At 42.7% G+C, this 20,149-nt stretch overlaps 1 protein-coding gene across 4 annotated transcripts in view; it reads right to left on the reverse strand.

Annotated features, from left to right (window-relative positions):
- Nucleotides 1–10,070: 10,070 nt before the first annotated feature.
- Lrrc28 (leucine rich repeat containing 28) overlaps nt 10,071–20,149 on the reverse strand; it is a 148,533-nt gene continuing 138,454 nt past the window's right edge. For all 4 annotated transcript variants that reach the window (XM_004623259.2, XM_023709980.1, XM_023709981.1 and 1 more), the window contains one exon: nt 10,071–10,835. In XM_004623259.2, the coding sequence (XP_004623316.2) occupies nt 10,763–10,835 (73 nt within the window). In that variant the 3' untranslated portion in view covers nt 10,071–10,762. The remainder of the gene's footprint in view (nt 10,836–20,149) is intronic.

A 20,149-nucleotide genomic window follows, 5' to 3' on the forward strand; every position in this document is an offset into this window, starting at 1 on the left:
ATTTAGTTTTTTTCAGTGATATTTTAGTTTTTTTCAGTGATATTTTGTGTGTATATTTGACTTCTTTTTAAAATTTATTCTCAAATATTTTATTGTTTTTGATATTATTGCAATTGTCTTAATTTCCTTTTGGGCATTGCTAATGTATACAAATAAATTGATTTTTTTTCCTTTTTGAAACATGATCTCATTCTGCAGTTCAGGCTGGCTTTGAGCTCATTTTGTAGCCCAGGCTGGTCTCAAACTCACAATGATCCTCCTGCTTCAGCCTCCCGAGTGTGTGCACCACTTTGCCTGGCATCTGTTGGTTTTTGTATAATAAGCTTGTATCTGCAACTTTGTCACACTTGTTTATCAGTTTTGTTTGTGAATTCCCTTAATATTTTTTATATACAAGATCATGTCATCCAGAAATATGTTTTGCTTCTTTTCCAATCTTTTTTTTTTTTTTTTTTTTTTTGCTCCGAATGCCTTCCGGGCAGATTTGGCTGGCTTGTGTTGTGGGGATCGAACCACAGCAACCTGAGCCTGACTGCTTTGTTGAAGCAGCCACTTAAAGAAGTGAGCTAAGGGGCAGGCCCCCTTCTTTTCCAATCTTGATGCATTTTATTTCTTCATCTTGTCTATTGCCCTGGCTGGAACCTTCAGAACAAAATTGAATAGAAGGGGTAAGAGAGGCTATCTTTGTTTTATTCCTGACCTCAGTAGAGAAAGCCTCCAGCACTTCATCACCATGTGTATAGTAGCTATGCTGCTTTCTTTTTCCTTTTTTCTGGTACTAGGGATTGAACTCAGGGCCTGGTGTGTGCTAGGCAAGCACCCTACCACTGAGCTACATCCCCAGCCCTTTTTTTTCTTCCTTCCCTTTTCTTTCCCTCCCCTCCTTCCTTCATTTCCTGCCTCCTTCTCTCCTTCCTTCCCTTCCTCTCTGCTTTCCCTGTTTGCAGTACTGGGGACTGAACTTAGTGCTCCCCTTTTTAATATTTATATTTTGACAAACAGAGTTTTGGTAAGTTGCTAAAATGCCCAGGATGGGCTTGAACTTGTTGTCTCCTGTTTTAGCCTCCCAGGGTGCTGAGATTAGCTATCATTTTTTTCACAGATGTCCTTTATAAGGTTGAAGAGATTCTCCCATTTCTAGTGTTTTGAATGTTTTCATCAAGAAAGGGTGTCAGATTTTGTCAACTGTCAAAAGCTTTCCTACATCTATTAGATCATGTTGTTTTGCCACTTATTCTAATAATGTGTATGTTAATTTTTGTAATGTTGAGTTCTGTGTTCCCAAAATAAATATGGGTTTTTGTATAACCTTTTTAGTAAGTTACTAGATTCAGCTTTGTATTTTGCAGAGAATTTTTTGCATTGAGTTGATATGATGTGATATAGGCATGCAGACTTTCTTTTCTTTGCCTGATTTTGGTGTGTGGGTGATACTGGCCCAAGAGAACGAGTTGGGAAGTGTCTGCTTCTCTTTTAGTTTTGTGAGCAACTAATGGTGGACATTCCTTAAATGTTTGGTAGAATTCACCAGTGAAGACATTTCTTCCTTGACTTTTCTTTGTGGAAAGCTTTTTTTAGAAAATAAAATTGATTTCTTGTTTAGGATGATTTTTTTTCTTTTGGAATTGATTTTGCCAGTAAATCTATAAATTTTCTTTTTTTTTTTCTTTTCAAAGTTTTATTGATAAACATATAGCAATGAGACAGTTTCAAATCAAATCGAAAGTACAGTTTCAACAAATAATACACTGCATACATTCTTCTCAGTGGTTAATTGCTGTACAAGATGCAGACTTGTGATCCTACTTACAAACACCATTAGAAAAAATTATTCTATTCATTAAGAGAATGCAACTATATATCTATCCCAACAACTTTGAATACACAGATACAAAATGGACATTCATAGTTATACCCCAATTTTTTTTTAAGTTCCGTTGTTGAATATTATAGGTGTGTAAACTCAGCAAAATATTCTAAAAGAGTACAGAAGCCCATAATATCATTGGGTTTTCTGTTTAACTGGCAATGTCAGAAATTATTGACCTGAGTCCCCCACAGCTCAACATAACAACATGGCTTTACTTCCTATATTTCATCTTCATACTTTTCTACTGGATGGTTAAGACCAAGGTAAAGCAGGACCTGTGCAACAAGAGTTGTAGCTTTTTGGTCTGACAAGGTCAGTGAAATGCCCTCAGGATTTATCTTGAGATCCTGTACCTCAGATTGTAGAACCTTTGTCAGTGTCAGCCATGTGGATGAGTCACGGCCAATGCTTGGCCAATGTGCTCTCTGTGAAAGCCTGAGAGAGTGTCTTCTCCCCATGTGACTCTCCTTAGGCACACTCTACGTCATCGATCACTTTCCTCTTTGGCCCCATTATCTTCTTGATCAGAAAATTTGGGACACTACCGAGGTACGTGACGTAACAGTACAAGTTCTCATATGTCCTGAGTCTTAATTGACCTTAGAAGGGTAGGGCCAAAATGTTGGCTTTCCTTGTAGCCCTCCTTTTTCTCTAATTTTGGTCTGCAAACTTAGGTTGTTAACCATCCAGAAGACAAGCTTATTGTTATTATCAAACGATTTACGCTATCAAGCTTAACCTCACTATCTCACTACATTTCAAACATCTTAGGCATAATAAGGAACAGGTATTTTTCATCAAGTATTGATATGTTGAACCTTAAGTCCCTACATAATATGATAAAGAACATTTACAAATTAGATTATATTTTAACAATAGGATAAAGAATTCTATGCTTCTCATGTTTGCACATAAGTCCAAAAATATTTTCTAATTTCATCAAAAGTCCCTACTATAGGGCTGGGGAGATAGCCTGGCAGTCTAAGCATCTGCCTGGCAAGTGCAAGGACCTGGGTTTGATCCCCGGTACTGCATGCTGTGCTGGCCCTGGGCCACGCCAGCCACCGAAACCAGGCATTGTGACACACACCTGTAATCTCAGTGCTGGGGAGGCCGAGACAGGAAGATCGCTACAAGTTCGAGCTGCATAGCAAGACCTTATACCAAATAAAGAATTTAAAAATAAATAAAGTCCCTACTATGGGGGCATAAAAATTCCTTTACAATTCTTTTATTTCTGTAATGTTGGTAGTAACTTTTCATTCATTTCTGGTTTAGTGATCTCAGTATCCTCTACTTTTTTTCTTGTGGAGCCAAGGGCTATAGTACTTCTGCTAATCTTTTCCCAAGAACAATTGTTTTTCATTTGTTTTATTATTTTTTACTATTTCATTTATTTTTACTTTAACTTCTATTATTCCGTTCTTCTGCTTACTTTTTTGTTTTTTGGCAGAACCGGGGATTGAACTCACTGCTTACTTTTAATTTAGTCTTCTTTTCTAGTTTCTTAAGGTATTTCTGAGTTATTGCTGAGATAGACATTTGTAGTTACACATTGTTTTACGTGCTGATTCAGCTGTATCTCCTAAATTAGGATTTGTTTTGTCTTCACTTTAATTAATCTCAAGGAACTTTCAGATTTCTCCTGTGACCATTGGGTTAATTGGGATTGTATTGCTTAACTTCCACATATTTGTGCATTTCCCAATTTCCTTGCTACCGACTGGTAATCTCATTCCACTCTGTCCAGACAGCATGCGTGTAATTTCTATCCCCCGCAACACTTCATGTGCCCTCTAGGAAAATGTACATTTTGCTGTTGTTGGGTGGAGTGTTCTAAGTTGTGTGCCAAGTCTACTTGGCCTGTACTTCTGTTCACATATCCATTACTTCAAGTGAGGCATTGAGATGAACAATGGTTATTGCTGAATTGTCTATTCACCTTCCAACTGTTTTTGCTTCATGTATCTTGGGCCTCTGTTATTAGGTATACATATGGGCATTATATGGACATTATCACTTCGTGATCGACTGATCCTCTAGTTATGTAATGTCTTTGTCTGTAGTAGCAATTTTCATCTAAAGATGCAGACTATTTTGTCTGGTATTTACTCTAGGTCTATTTTTGTATAATAGTTTTTTCACCTTTGACTATAAACATATATTTCTCATTACATTCAAAATATGATTCACAGGGGCCGGGGAAATGGCTCAGTGGAATAAGCGTTTCCCTGGCAAGTGCAATGGCCTGAGTTCAATCTCCAGTTCCACCAAAAAATAAAAATAAAATACGATTCACAGCTGGGCATGGTGATAGTGTGCCTGTAGGCCCAGTCCTGAAAGGGTGACCAGGATCACACGTTTGTGCCTAGTGCGGGCAATTTAGTGCCATCTATCCCCAGTAAAAAATGAGATGGTGATGTAGCTCAGCGCAAAAGGCCTTGGGTTTTTTCCCCAGTACTGAGAAGAAAAATGTGTCTTCTATAGACATCTGGACTGTGATATTAATCCATTTTCCCATGTCTGCCCTTTAATTAGAGTTTTTTAATCCATTTACATTTAATGTAATTATATGGTTGGCTTTTAACCTGTCACTTTATTTTCTATGCCTTTTGTCTTTATTCCTCTATTTGTACTTTCTTTCTAGGCATTTTCTTGAGTTACTATTTTTATTCTGTGCCAACTAGTTCCCTTATTGTAGCTTTTACTATATATACATTAAAGATATTTCTTAGTAGTCTCTTGTGATAATTAACATCTTAAATTTATGACCTGTTCGGAATAAATCAACTGAATTTAAAAAAAAAATGTTTCTATGTAAATTTGTTCCTTCACCCTCCCTTTGTGTGGTTGTCACACGTGCTTATCCTGTGCCCCTTGTCACAGATTTGTAATTATTGTTTTACACAGTTGCCTCTTAAGAGGAAAAGACTTGAGAACAAATGTGCTACCATGTATTTACCCACAATTGAACATATTGGTGTCTATTTCTTCATGTAGGTTTGAGTTGCTGTTATGCTTCCATTTCAGCCTGATGGACTATTATTTCTTGTAAAAGACTCGCCACTGGTGAATCTACTGTTGTTCAACTGGGAGTGCACTCATTTATCTTTTTTTTGAAGGATAGTTTTGCTGGGTATTGAATTAATATTTGATGGCTATTTACTTTTAGCTCTTTGAATATATCCTGATCTCCTTCCATCCTCCATGGCTTTTAATGAGGGCCTGTTGTATAGAAGTCACTTCTTCCTTGTTTCCAGGATTCTCTCCCTGTGCCTGGACAGTATGGCTATGTGCACAGTCATGGATTTGTGTTCCCTACTTGGACTAAAGACTATTTAAATGCCTTTTTCTTTCCTATGAATTGAATTATATATATACAAGTTGGTATGCTGCACATGGCACCACAGGTCTCTGAAGCTCTGTTCAATTTTATTTTTTTTCTGTATTTCAGACTGGATAAACCAATTGGCCTATTATATGTTTGTTGATTGCTTTTTTTCTGTTCCAATCTGTTAATCACCTGTTAATTTTTCACTTGTTACTGTGCAAATTCAGAATTTAAAAATGGTTTTTGCATAATATCTTTTTATTTTCTATGTTGCTAGACCTCATCTTTTTATCTTCTCAGCTTTTTTCTTTAGTTCTTTAGGCATATTTAAAATAGCTAAAGTTTTTGTCTGGAAGTCCAATGTCTGGAATGCCTTAGCAGCATCTACTGATTTATTTTTCCCTGTGTATTTTGTTTCTTCCTATGACTCATACTGTGGGGTGTGTGTGTGTGTGTGTGTGTGTGACTCTGTAAAACTGGACTTTGTAAAGAACAAAGCTCTGCCAATCATCTTCACTTACCACCCTAAGGGTCTGCCATACTTGCCAGCTTGTTTGCTTTGTTCTCGTGACTTTCTGAACTACATGAGTAAGGATGACACTCTTTGTAATGTATGACACTGAAGTCTCTACTCAGATAGCTTAGTGACAAGGTAATGACTGGACAGAGGCTTCTGTACCTGAGACGAGCAGTCATCCCGTCAGTGCCGAGGGCTCTGAGGACTGGAACTCTCTCCATGCTCACTCAGGGAGGTGACAGCCCTGCCTTTGGCTTCATTCTCTGTGCAGAATCTCAAGGTCAATTTAATGCCAGCATTTAGCATGCAATTAGGACAATCCCAGCAAGAGTACAACTCCTGGCATGTGTGAAGTTCTACATATGTGCAAACCCATCTAATCCCCCTGTAAAGGCCAGGGCCTTTAAAAACACCTACAGAGGTGTCCTTCCCCAGCTTGCCAAGGTTTTGGTTAGAAACTTACTGTTTGCTCCAAGGGTTACCCACTGCCTCAGCCAGCCCTATAGTAATCACTTATCTCTGAGACTTATCCAGCAAATTTTCCTGAGGAAAAATTTTCACACCAGGCAAGCTCCAATCAAGTAAGGGGAGTCTTGGGAGCGGAATCTTCCAGGGAACCACCAGACAGGTCAAATGACCACTCTCTGGTGAGGAGGCTTTGAAGGAATCTCAACCCCATTTTTCCTCCTCTGGTTTCCAGGCCACTGCTTTTCACCTTCTTTGTGTATTGTCGGTGTTCAAGGATATAGCAGAGATGGAAGGTGGGAAAGAAATAGGGCAAGTTAAAACATTACAAAGCTCAGCGTCCATACCAGATCCAGCCACTTTTCTTGAAGAAATACTGCTCAGATTGCTGAAGCTTTTGTAATTTCCAGAGCTGCGGAAAAAAAAAAAAAAACCATTAATTCTGACATTTTGGGCCAAAATTTTTCTTGCTCAATGGGGGATGGACAGTTTTCAGAGCTCCTTTCTCCACTACTTTCACTGGCCTTAATGAATGCCTCTTTTTCAAATGAACTGAATTAAAAAAAAAAAAAAAAAAAAAAAACACTGTTGACATTTCTGAGCATTCACATAGTTCAAGGTCAAGCGCTCTATAAACAGCAATTATTCTACAAATATGCAACCAAGCTGGACAGAGCATGAATTGTAGACAGTGAACACACTGCAAAGCTTGCCCTAATTTCTCAGGAGGCAGATTCAGTCTTAGGCAATCTTCATGTTGCACACATGTAAGTTGTATTGCTATGAGAAACTAGTAGTCTTTAGCATGGATAGCACAGACAAGCCTCACTCTACCGTGGGAAACCCCCTTACAGTCCTCGGAAATCTCCTAGGAACAGACAGAAATCATCTCCAAAAGCTCCACCTTCTGCCTGGCCACACTGGGCTGTCAGGGCCTCTCTACCTCTGAAGAGCAAGGCACCGTAGAATGGAGCTTCAAAGAGCACATCTTAGGCTGCAAGGCACACACTTTTCCTACCTGAGCGTTAACAGTCCCTTGGCAACAGTCAATCCCTTTCCTGGAAGAGACACCTGCACCTCTTTCAGGTCTAGTACCTGATGACATGTGGGGCACTTCCTGGGTAGGACAAGGAGACCTGAGTGATCTTTATAGGTGATTTTCAAGTGTACAGACTTCGTAAAAATCCTCTCTGAAGGCAAGGCCAGACTCACTGGGTTCGTGGAGAAATGCAACAGAGCCTCATTAGTACCAAACAGGTAAACGAAAATCTCAAACTAAAATCAAAACAATATGGCCATGGTTATGTGAAGAACTTCTAAATGAGATTCTGTAAGACAATGTTTGAGTCTATGAAATGAATTTCCATGTCCATATTTAATTATATCAGATTGCATTAGTGCTGGCCCAGTCAGGAATCCATTTTCATAAATCATCTGAATAAAATGTTATGATTTCTGCTAAGGTGATGTATTGCGTTTACGTTTTTTATAGTAGAAATAAGAATGTCAAATTCAATTCAGGATGGAGAAATCTAACTTTACAATTAGTAATGTTAAAAGTTGTCTTTGAAGCTCCCAAAGATTATGAAATGGCACATATTTTAAGAAAAATTACATGCAGAGCCTATAAACTAACTGCTGTCAAGGACTTTTTTTCCTTTAATACTTAACGTGAAACAATTGAGACGGACATTCAACTAGCTGAGGAGGAAAGGTTCTTGTGAATGCTGGGCACATGGTCAGCTGGCTCGAAGGCAGGGGGCAGAGGACAGTGGTCACACCATGGTGGGCAGGAAAGGGACTGAGGGAGGCACACTCGAGGCCACACCCAGTGACCTGCCCTTCCTTTTTCTGTGGTTTCATCAGTGAATTAACCCACTGATAAGTACAGGGCCCCCACGATCCATTTACCTTCCGAAAGCTCCACCTTTTTGGTACCAGGGATCAAATTCAGGAGTGTAGACTTGCCACTACTTAAGCCACTGAGCTATATCTCCGGCTCCAAAACCTCTGAGTACATGAGAATTCTGGGGCTCACTCCTGATCTAAACTGTAACAGACTCTTGCGCCCTGTACTATGAGTGAGGCTGTCCTGGATTTTGAAACTTACCTCTAACCACGCACACAGGAGCTCACTGATGCGACCTCACTCTGAACAGACTCTTGATTTTGCAGTAGATCCCTTTTCTCCCATTATGACTATTTTGTGAAGTATTTTTCTACCCAGAAAATGGCTGCTCAACAAAAGTACACAGAGGGGTGGGGATGTGCAGCTCCATGTGAGGGGATTTGCCTAGTACGCACTAGGCCCTGGTCCAAGCACCAGGACAGGCAAAAAGAGAAATCGACAGAAAAAAAGGAAATAAAGGGGAGAAGGAAGGGAGGGCTGCCGGCTGGATTTAAGATTTGTTTTGGCAAAGCTTTGGACACAAGCCAAATACACAGCACACAGGCAAGTTTTCTGTAGTCAACAACACTCCTTTATAGTATCAAAAGTTTGAGAACGACGCCAGTGAATCTCACACACCATTTCCATGAATAGCACCCAGCCATGGTTTAAGTTCCAGTCCTCATCAAGCAAGCCCAGGTGTCGCACCCAGGCTTCAAGCAGAGACTGCCCAGAGGCCGGCCACCCAGCCAGCCCACTGCAGCTGTTCACCTGCTCATCACACGTGCAGAGAGAGAGGATGCCTGGAGTACAAGCACCTTTACAAAATTTCAAACAAAGTTAACATTTACAAGTTATCTCAACAAGAATTCCTGAATGTCAGGTTAGCACATTTCACAGCTCCATTTGAAGACACGATGGTGGAAGGTGAAACAGGAAGATGCAACAATACGGTTGCTGCCACTTTAATGGCAAGGTAGCAGTCACTTAGGCCCGAAGCACATTTGTGAAGCTTCATGCCACACTGGTCCCCCGCCAACTTATATACATGGAGGGGCTAGATCAGAACTTCAATTGTTCCAAAGGATGAAAGAAGTGGTCCATTTGGACATAGATCTTCAGTTCCTATTATACTCCAGGCCTTTGAAATGTTAAGGCCGAGCAGATCAAGCTATGAAAGAGACGGAGGAAGTGAACAGTGCGATGCAGTAGGAGCACACGGGAACTCTGTCTGCCCCAGTCCGTGTGGAGTCTGCTTTCCGGGCAGCAGGCGTGCGGCTGAAGATCACACATGTGTCCGTAACTCTGGAGGATTTCTGGCACCACCAGAGCCCAGTGCTACAGTTAGGGCAGCTAATCAAATGCCACCAACCACATTCTGGACATCTGAACATTTTTGAAAATAATCTCTTCCACCAAGCAACCCCTTCTGGCTCTTTCAGTCCTTCCTGCCTTATATAAACTGTATCACTAGCCATTTTTTTTAAAGTAGAAGACTCACTTCACAGCAAGCAGATGAACATCTGGCAGCGAAGTAACAGTGAAATGCCATCCTTTGAAAGGAAGAGCGAATACGTGACTCTCCCATGAAGGGGGTGTCTCCGGAGGGGGAGGTTCACAGGCTGTTCGTGGACTTTTTGTATTTCTGTGAAATCCCAAGGCTGAACATGGCCCTGCTTTCTCTGGATGTTCCCTGTGCTACCTGCACAACAGCGCGCGCCCTAGGGACCAACAAGGGGACAACCGCACACACCAGGTATATGAGCCAAAGGGCACAGCTGGGGCTTAGAGTCTCTCGTAAAAACCATAAAGGCAGCTTCTCGCATGCTTAGGGCACTTCAGTCAGTACGAACTGAATCTGTAAGCCCATCTAACAAGAACAGGGCAGGTCTTATTTTGGCATGAGTTTTCTCTCCCTTATTTTGTAGAAAATACATCTAGAAAGAAAAAGACTCGGGTCTTTAAAAAAATCAAATATTCTTCATGTATATGAAAAAAGTCTTAGCAGGAAATTTAACAATTCAAAATTTAAGTTTTCTCTAATTTTTCAAAAGAGCGTATTTCACGATCAACTTTTTTGCTTTTAATACTTCTCTCCAGAGCCTCTTAATACATTGCAAAACTTGTAAACAAGATTGTACTTTCCAGAGGGCGTGTGTGCTGGGGCCTTGCCAGCTCGGGTGCCCCGCCCAGCTAAGCGAAAGGACCGAGGCCTGAGCCTGCTGAAACACTAAAAACCGACAAGTTTCCACTGGAGAAACCATGGAGAGAAATCTCGCTGGAAAATAATTCTCTGGGGAAAGAGAGAAGTTTCACTGAAGTGTCACGGAAGGTATGCTGTTCACAGGTTAATGTGGGTAGATTATCAAATTAGAGTTCTTCAGGGAACAGCAACTTGCTTTAAATTAGATGTGGGAAGGCTCATCGAACTGAATAGTTTATATACGAGACACACATAAAAAGAAACCACAGAAGACAAAACGTCCTTAATTTTGGGGGAGAATGTATTTGAGGCCTTTCAGCTGTGATGACCAACCACAACGCTTCCGGAGAGTTCTCGTGTCCCCGTCTGCACAGGACAGGATGGATGGAACCCGTCCTGGCCCACAGGACTCTCCTGCCTGCCACACACAGTGCCTGACATGCAGGGAGGTGGCCACAGTGTCAGGCTGGCGCCGCTCCGGAGACTCATCAACTCAGCAGGTCAAAAGTCCGCAGACACTGGGTGGAACAGCAGTAGGCCACAAAACTAACCGCTGTCGTCCTGCAAGGGGAGAGAAAAGAGAGAAGAACATTTGTTACTAGCTCAAGAGTAAGCCCCCGAAGCTGCACTTGGTGGTGTGCGCTGCAGCATCAGCACTGCAGGAGGCCGAGGCAGGAGCGTCAAGCTCGGCCGGGGCAATTTAGTTACTTGGTGAGACCGTGCCTTGAAAAAAATAAAAGGTTCAATGCTAAGGCAGTGGGTACAGAGGTTCGTGCCAAGCCCTGGGTTCCATCACCAGTAACAGAGCACGTGCACGCGCGTACGTGCACGCACACACACACAGTCTCTAAACTAGGCATGGTGATGTACATCTATAATCCCAGAATTCTAAGAGCTCAGGTAGAAGGATCAGAAGTTTCGGTTCAGTTGGTCAGATTAGCAAGGCCCTGTCTTAAAAATTCAAAAGGGTGGCCTGGGGCCTGGTGCCACGTGCTACAATCCTAGCACTCTAGGCAGACAGGCAAGAAGATTGCAAGTTTGGCCCCAGCCTGAACAATCTGGCAACATTTTTTCCCCCCTGTATTTAGGGCAGGGTCTACAGGTCTAAAGGGTCTCTCTATGTAGATCTGACTTGTAGTGATCCTGTTTTCAGCCTCCCAAGCACTGGGATTACAGGTGCACGCCACCATGCCCGGTCTCAATCGCCTCAGCACGCCCCAGGGGTGGGGCCAGCACAGCAGGCCAGGGACTGAAGCCCTGCCTCTGTGCTCTGCCTAAGCAGGTACTTTAGTCTACTGAGCTGCAGGCCCACCCTGGCAATGCTATCTTAAGAGTAAAAAATTTTTTAAAATAATTTTGAGAAACAAATAGCAATGAGACAGTTTCAAAAACGATTAGTAGGTCAGTTTCAATAATAAGAGTGAAAATTTTAAAAGGACTAAAGAGTAGCTCAGTAGGAAGGCCCTGGATTCCCTCCTTAGTACCCCCAGAAAAACATCGTGTCTCTGGGTTCGTTTCAGTAGAGACTTTCTTTGTTAAAATCAATCATTAGGGAGGCTTTACAGATTGCATTACAGAAATGCCAATTTCCTTTTCAGACTGAGCACAGAATGAAGTATGTGCGCCTACTTTATGAGTGGAGTTCGGGTGACATTCTGCTCCTAACAGAGCTGTAAGGGGGAAAAACAGCTTTTTCTAACTCATGTTTTGAATTTTGCTTAGTAGAACTCACATTGTAATCACAGAATTTAAAGTACGTTATACAAATCATACAACAGAAAATGCCACCAATTTAGTTAGAACATACATATTCTAGAGATCTTTTTTTTTCTGTCGTGGAACCAGGGACTGAACTCAGGCCCTTGTGCTTGCCAGGGAAGTGCTTATTCCACTGAGCCATTTCCCCGGCACAGAGATCTTAAACAACATAATTTTACAAAATGTCTTCTACAAATGTATTTGCGTAGACTGTTGGTGAAAATAATTCCCAAATCTGCTAATACAGTTCAAGGGTCTCCCAAGAAGAGAACCGCATGAGGCCGTCCCAAGCTCTGGGCTGGAAGCCCGTGCATGGCCAGCCGTGAGCTGCTCAGGGCCCTGACGCGCCCTGGCAGCTCCTGCCTTTGGGTGCCCAGTCACGGCGCGTCCCCGAGCGGAGAATGGTCTACTAACGGTTTCTGTTTCCACCACTTAACCCTGTCTCTGGCTTTCCCTGCAGCCCAGGCATCATGGGGAATCCAGGCTGTGACTATGCTGAAGACAGAGAGAGGGAGAGAGGGAGAAGGAACGAGAGAGAGGGAGAGGGAGAAGGGGAGGGGAGTAATGCTGGGATTACAACTGTGTGGTTACTAAATCAGTCCACTGATTGGTTGGGCATGGTGCTGGGTAGGACTAAGGGTGTCCCACCCCTGGCGTGAGCGCTGCCCACCCTAAGGATAACATACAAGGGACAGAAAGAGGGTTCCTGTTCGCTGTTCCCTGCTTGCTGCCCACTTGCAGCTCACTGCCTTCTGCCTGCCACGAGCTGGTTTTCCTCCGTGATGCCTCTCCGCTATTCTGCCCTGCCCTGGAGCCAGACAATCATGCACTGAAACTTACAGACTGGGAGATGAAATACACCTCTCCTCCTCTCACTCTGGGGTCAGGTAGTTGTCTCAGTGATGAGAAAAATAAGAAGGCAAACAAGAAAGGAAGACAGAAAGCAAAGAAGCTCAGTGCTCTGAAATCTCAAGGCACGGGTAGCTCTTCGAAAGTTTCTATGTTGTTTTTAAAGGAACTGTTATTTTATAAGACTCTGAAGGACATGAGTTGGGCCTTAATAAAGAGGCTGCAGTTACACACCAAGTAAAGACCCATTCACGCGAGGTCTTGGACAATCAGCTAAAGTCCTGGTGGGGAACGCAGGAGTAGAACCTGCAATGGGAGCTCTTGGAGAGACAGCCAACTAAGAACCTTGACTGCTGATGTCTCTGAACATTTCTTCACATCAGAAACAGTCACTTCCATCTTCTAAGAAAGCCGGCATTCCCTTACCCCAAAGTATTTCAGTGGCTTTCTGTGGGCATGGCTACCTGCAAGGGAAGGCAGCACCCACCGCCACCAACACTCATCACCTATGGGACCACAGAGCGAAGGGGCGGCCTGGTCCTGGGGTCACTGCAGGTCTGCTCCCAGAAGAGACAATGTTCTAACTGGTGAGTCACAGGAACTTGCCAGGCTGTGGTAACAGGGAGCTAGCGAGTAACGTGGCCAATGAGAACACATGGAAGGTCAGATGAGACCAACGAGGATGCTTCTCCGAGGCCTGTGGATTTGCTGGGCCACTGTAGCACTTGGGAATGGGTGACAGAGGCCATGACTCAGTGGGTCTGTAGCTCATGAGAGGAGACGCTAGAACTACCCCTGCCCACTCCAGAAGGAGCAGAGCAAAGGCGGAGGGAAGTGGGAACAGTGTGGCATAATAAGCCCAGAGTACTCAGAAGGACAGAAAGGCAGCAGACAGCAACGCAACTGAAAGCATCACTAGGACTGAGATTGACACAACTAATGTCTTTAGCAAGAACAACAAAGTTAAAGTTAATATTGGAAATGAGCTATAGATCCTGCAGCTATTAAAAAGGTATAAAGGAATCATATGTACAACCTCATACTCATAAATTTGTCAATACAGAAATAAACCAATTGCTTGGAAACCACAAACTACCAAAATTCAACCTTAAAATAAATGAAATAGTAATTCAACAGTCCTATAACCATTAAAGAAATTAATTAAAAATTTAAAAAAGGAAAAAGTTTCCATTCCCAAATGATTTCACTGAAGAATTTTAATAAACATTTAAAGAAGTATCAAAAGGAATTTTTATACAATATCCTTTAAAAGACTGAAGAGGAACGCTTTTTAACTTAGTTTATGAGACCAGCATTATCCTGATTTCAAAATCAGACAACAACAAAAAACTATAGACCACTGTCTTTCATGTGTATAAGTGAAAGAATATTCAATAAAGTATAAACAAATTATAGAAAAGTATAAAAATAATTATACATCATGATCGAGTGGGGACCTTCCATGGGGCGTAAGGCTGGTTCTGACCTGACAACCTGTAACAGGCTAATGAAGACAAAACACAATCTTCCGAATGGGCTCAGAAAAGACACAAGAAAGTACAACTTTGATTCATCATAAAAACTCTGAGCGAACTGCAGAGATCTTCCTCAATTTGATAAAGAGAACATACTTAAAAACCTTCCAGCAACATTCCAGTGAGTAGTGAATGTTTTCGCACAAAGACTGGGAAAAGGAACGAATGTCCACTCTCACAACCCGAGTCGGCTCAGCGTACGACCAGGAGTTCCAACCCCTGTGAGCGGGCAAAAGAAAGTGGAGGCCCCAGACATGGGGGGAAGAAGAAAATGATCCGCAGGTGCCTTGACATGCTGAGAAACTTATCCACAAAATCACTCTTAGAACTGCTGAACGACTTACAGCACACCAGGTAAAAAGACCTTTCTCCTTTCTCCGTCCCAGTTCTCTCCTTTAAGAAAGAAGGGAATATGTATATCAGCTAAGATAATTGTACCTCTAAATTCTGTCAGTTAATGCTTAACCGTCTGATCAACTTTGCTCACCTATACCTGGTACTCTGAGCAACTATTTTGAGGATATCAATATGCAACAGAACAACTACTGTTAATTTCCTATCATCTTGTTTTGAAATTCTGTATCATTTTAATTGTTTTTATTCTCTTTGAAATAAAAGAGATATAAATACAAAAAAAAATCACATTTACTAAACTAACAGTGAATACATGGAAATTTAAAGAATACATCTCGGACCGGGAAGACAGCTTGGCAGCACAAGCACCTGCCTGGCAAGGCCAAGGTCCCAAGTTCGATCCCCAGTACCACATGCTGTGCCAACCCTGGAACTGAAATACATAAATACAACAAAGCACTTAATGATATGTACGCTGGCAATTACAGGTTGCGGGTAAAGACATGAAAAGGGACCTAAGTTGTGAAATACACTCTACTCATAGATTAAAAACTCAACATATTAAGACGTCAGCTTTCTCCAATTAGTCTGTAGCTAAATGCAATTTAAAAAAAAAATCCAAAAAGTTGTTCTAGAGACAAAAATATACTTATTCTGAACTGGCAAAGTACACCTGAGAATACCTACCACCACCTTTTCAGAGAAGGACACAGCAGAAGCAGCAGTGCGAGAGAAAGCAGGGTGACTGACGGGGCTACAGAATCGAGACGGCTCTGACGCCGCCGGCTGAGCAGCAGCCCATCAGCGACGCGGAACGGAGCCAGAAGGGCTTCGTGACCCCGGCACAGGCCAAGGCTCCTCAGGGCACAAAGCCTTTCCTAAAGCGAATATGGGTAAATCTGACTGATGAAGATGAAAAACTAGCTGTCAAATGATAACAAGTGAAAGGGCCAAAACAACTCTTGAAACCTCCCTCTTCTCCTGGTGTCTGGGGACTGAACCAGGGCCTCACCATGCCGCGCGGCCCCGCCAAGTGCTTTTATTCTGAGGCAGGGTCTCGCTACGCTGCCGTGGCCAGCCTCAAGCGTGCACAGCCGCCTGAGTACCTGCCATTATGCCCACGTGCTTCCATGCTGGCTTGAAATTTTTTTCTTCATTCAAGAAATGATACACATTTTCACTTGTTCCTTCCCGGTTTCAAAGCTAAAGCTGGTTAGAACCTGAGTTCAGGTAATTTCGTGTTCACATTCGTGTAACTCACAAATGAAATGAACTTCAGTCAGTAAGTGATCTTTAACAGCTCATGCATTTGGGGGGATTAGCGCGGGAACTGTAACTGTTTCACTTTTTTAAAAAGATAATTATGCAAATCACTCTTAGAAGAGATACACTTACTACAACCATTAAGTCTTATATTTTGCTTTTTGTTTTTAAATCAAAGCTTCTAAGCAAAAGAAACCAAGTCCATAACGATGCGATTTATTCTCCCTGAAGCACGAAGCCCAGGATCCCCATTCACTACGTAACTGTGCTCCAGGGCCAGGTGAGCAACTGTGCGTCCTATCTGGGCCACAAAGCACGCCCAGGGCTGGCTTGCTCCTGCCGTGGTAGACTCCTCCAAGGACTGGCTGCACTCGCGCGGCTGCACCACTACCAAACCTTGCCTCAAGAATGAATTTGTGGGCTGGGGCGATAGCTCGGCGGTCTAAGTGTCTGCTGGGGAAGCACAAGGACTCAGGTTCGATCCCTGGTACTGCATGCCATGCCACCCCTGAAACCAGGCGTGGTGGCTCATGCCTATAATCCCAGCACTGGGGAGGCTGAGACAGGAAATCACTGAACTGTGTAGCTAGACCCTGTAACAAACAAATCTTTTTATTTTTAATTTTTTTTAAAGAAGCAATCTGTGTCAGTGGAGTCCTTTAAAATCTACAACTGAGGCACCAGGCACCTAAAATTTTGGGGGAGAAACATTTAAGCAATAAGCTCTTCAGGGAAGAAAAAGATGGTGATAAATTCCACAAAGAGCACCAGACAGCGTGTTTGTGGCTTTAGACTCTCTGAGCATATTTACAGGGGAGGCAGGAGAAAGAGCATTTGAGCTTGGTTTTAAAATACAGAAATACTATCGCTCTTTAAAAGAACAAATCACAATGCTGTTGGCACATACGGGAGCCCACAAATATCATATGAAATGTGGAATTTTCCCTGCAAATGTGTTTCCTGGTTAAAAATAAAAAGCATATCTTTGACTCATACAGAAATTCAAGCCAAAAGAAAAATAATATTTATACGGCAGGGCTGATGAGAAGAAATCTTGAGTCTGTGTACATATTAACTTATGAGCGAGGAATCGAATATAACATGTATCTGCTGGTTGCATTTAGGTCAATAATGACTTTCTCATACGGAGAGTCTTTATGTGATTAAGAGGCCTAAATGTCATACACATGTTTATCTGTCCCTGCCCCAGATTCTGGAAATGAAATATATACGTGAAAAGAATTAAGTGATTTGGTTATAGGAAAATTCCCAGGACTCAATATAAAGCACAGCACAGTGAATGGTCAATACATGCTTTCCGAATGATTTAATAAAGATGAAATAGTTAAGAATAACTTACTTAAATTTGCTGAAGAATATTTTACCTGTCAACAATGGAAATCTCCTTAAGATGGTATTAACCGAATAGGCTGCTGCTAGAAAAAAATATAAACCTCAAATGAATATGGAAATAATTTTAGTATCACTGAAACAAGGGTACGGAAACCTGAAGCATTTCTTAACTTAAACCAGATAAAAACTACACAGGAAAGGTCATTAAGTAAGCCACTAGTGGGTGGGAGAAGGGAGTACCACACTGTCCTGAAAGATGAAAGGTGGCTGGAACAGCAAGGCAGCGCTGTGTGTACACTGACACACGGGCCTCTCTGCCCAGTTACCACAGTAACCCAGACATCGGAGATGTCACGGGACCACATGGGCCTGGAAGACCAAGCTGTCTAAACCCAAGCTTGGGCCTGCCGGGAGGCCCACAGTGACTTATCCTGCCTGCCACAGCATCCTGCCTGCAGCACATGTGCAGAGCGTTTCTGCTGACTAGGTACACCGAGAGAAGGTGCTCTTCGGAGCTATCTGGAAGGACTTGAAAGTATTTCTTGGGCTGGGGAGATAGCTCAGTGGTCTAAGTGCCTGCCTGGCAGGAGCAAGGACCTGAGTTTGATCCCTGGTACCGCATGCTGTGTGGGTCCTGGAACATCAGGCGTGCTGTGCCAGCCCTGAAATGGGGCATTGTGGCACACACCTGTAATCCCAGCATTGGGGAGGCTGAGGCAGGAGGATTCCTGAGTCTGAGCTGCATAGCAAGACCCTGTACCACCAAATAAATAAATGATTTAAAAAATAAATGTTTTTTAAAAAGGAAGTATTTCTTACAAGAAACCACTGTTCTACTAATGTTTTAATAATTAAAATATTTTCAATTTTTAAATCAAGAGCAGTTGCAAAAATTTAACATTTATTGAAGGAAACCACTATTATTTTGGTGTGTATCTTTCACATGTAAAATTATCCAAATACATGACTGTGTGCATATGCATATATGTGTACTTATATACACTCACACACGTTTTTGTTCATAATTGAAAAAAATGAGGTCGCATTACACATGCTTTTATGTGGCTGTTTAAAAATGTTAATTAATTAAAAACATTTTTCTCTAACAATCTTTCCCTTTCTAAGCTGTAAAGATTTTAGGCAAAGCACGCTTAAAGAACCTCTCCAAATACACATATTTTTCAATTCTGTGAACTCCTCACTAGACCAAGGCCTGCCCCATGCCCCAGCTGTGGTGTCCGTGTGATTTGCCCCGAGCTCTGCATGCAGCAGCTCGGTCCCAGGTGGCAGTGGACAAGGAGGCTGCACACAGGCGTGGATTATGGCCATTGCATGGGGAGTGAGGCCTGGCGGCAGGCGACCACTTCCAATGGAAGGCTTGCTACGGAGGACCAAGGCCAGCCCTTCCCGGGTCCCCGGTTCCCGTCTCATGTGGGATCTCTTCCACTTGTCCTCCCAGCTCTGGAAGGCTTACTTCAGGACCTTTCCATAGCCAAGCAGGCACCACAGCCCTGCTCTTCAGTTTCCACAACTGCACGCTGAATAGACCGCTTGCCATCAAGCAGGTAGTCTTGGGTCTTTTATTACAGAAACACAAAACAGGCTGAGACATTTCCCTACCTGACCACCTCATAATTTTCAAGTCCTCCCTTCTAAGCTAACCATAGTGAACAGCTAGATCTACATTCTTTCAAGTGTTTCACTGCACACACTGAAAAAGATATAGATATGCATACATGTTTCAGAAGTATCTTGTTCAGAATGCTGAAGAATATTTAAATTTGCATTCATGGCTATTATTTTAAAATTTCTTCATGCTAAATAGTGATCCAATTAGCAGCTAACTGTATAGTACAAAAACAAAGAGGTGGAGCCAGATCGCTAGAATCCAAATCCTAGGGCTGAGGCTATAGCTCAGTGGCATGGCACCTGCCGGGCAAACATGAGGTTCTTCTGAGTTCAATTCCCAGTGCCTCCCCTCTCAAAGATCAAATTCAAATCCCAGTTCTGCTGTGAGATCTTGGCCCAGTTTCCAACCTTCCTATACTTCAGTTCCTCCTGTACAATGGGGATGATAACTAGATCAAACCGCATGAACTTCGGTGGCATACAATTCAGCCCAGTTACACGACCTGTCACAGTGTTAAGAGCAGTAACAGCTCAGCTTCCAAGCGAGGTCTCCGGACTCCTCGGACTGGTGACCTCCTTCACTGTCAGGGCCTAATTGTATGGAAGAGAGAGGCCACCATGACAAAACCCAAACACACACTATAGTATCTGTTACAGCAAAACTTCACTCAAGCACACAGGAAGCACCACTGGGCCTCTGGAGCTTTTGTAGGTACCTCAAAATATCCTGGTGATTTAAGTAAGACCTTAAAGATGCCTGTGACACTTAATCGTACATGGCAAGCTGGTTAGGCTTTACCACCCAACTGTGTAGTCAAACACCCATCTGGATGCTTCTGTGAAGGTTTTTTTTTTTTTCAATTATGCTTAATATTTAAACCAGTAGACTCTGAGTTACACAGATGACCTTCCCTACAGGTGGGCCTCATCTAACTAGTAGAAGGCCTCCACAGGAAAGGCATGTGAGGCGTTCTCTCCAACACCACAGCATGGAAACCCGGCCGCAGTCTCCAGCCCAGGTCGTGCAGAGTTCTGGCTGAGTGCTGTAACACCAACTCTGACCCGTGTTTCTGCACTGCCAGTCTACCCTCCAGCTATGTCAGGCCTGCGCTTCTGCACTGCCAGTCTACCCTC

Source organism: Octodon degus, unplaced genomic scaffold (assembly GCF_000260255.1).
Source record: "Octodon degus isolate 3935 unplaced genomic scaffold, OctDeg1.0 scaffold00002, whole genome shotgun sequence".
NCBI lineage: Eukaryota > Metazoa > Chordata > Mammalia > Rodentia > Octodontidae > Octodon > Octodon degus.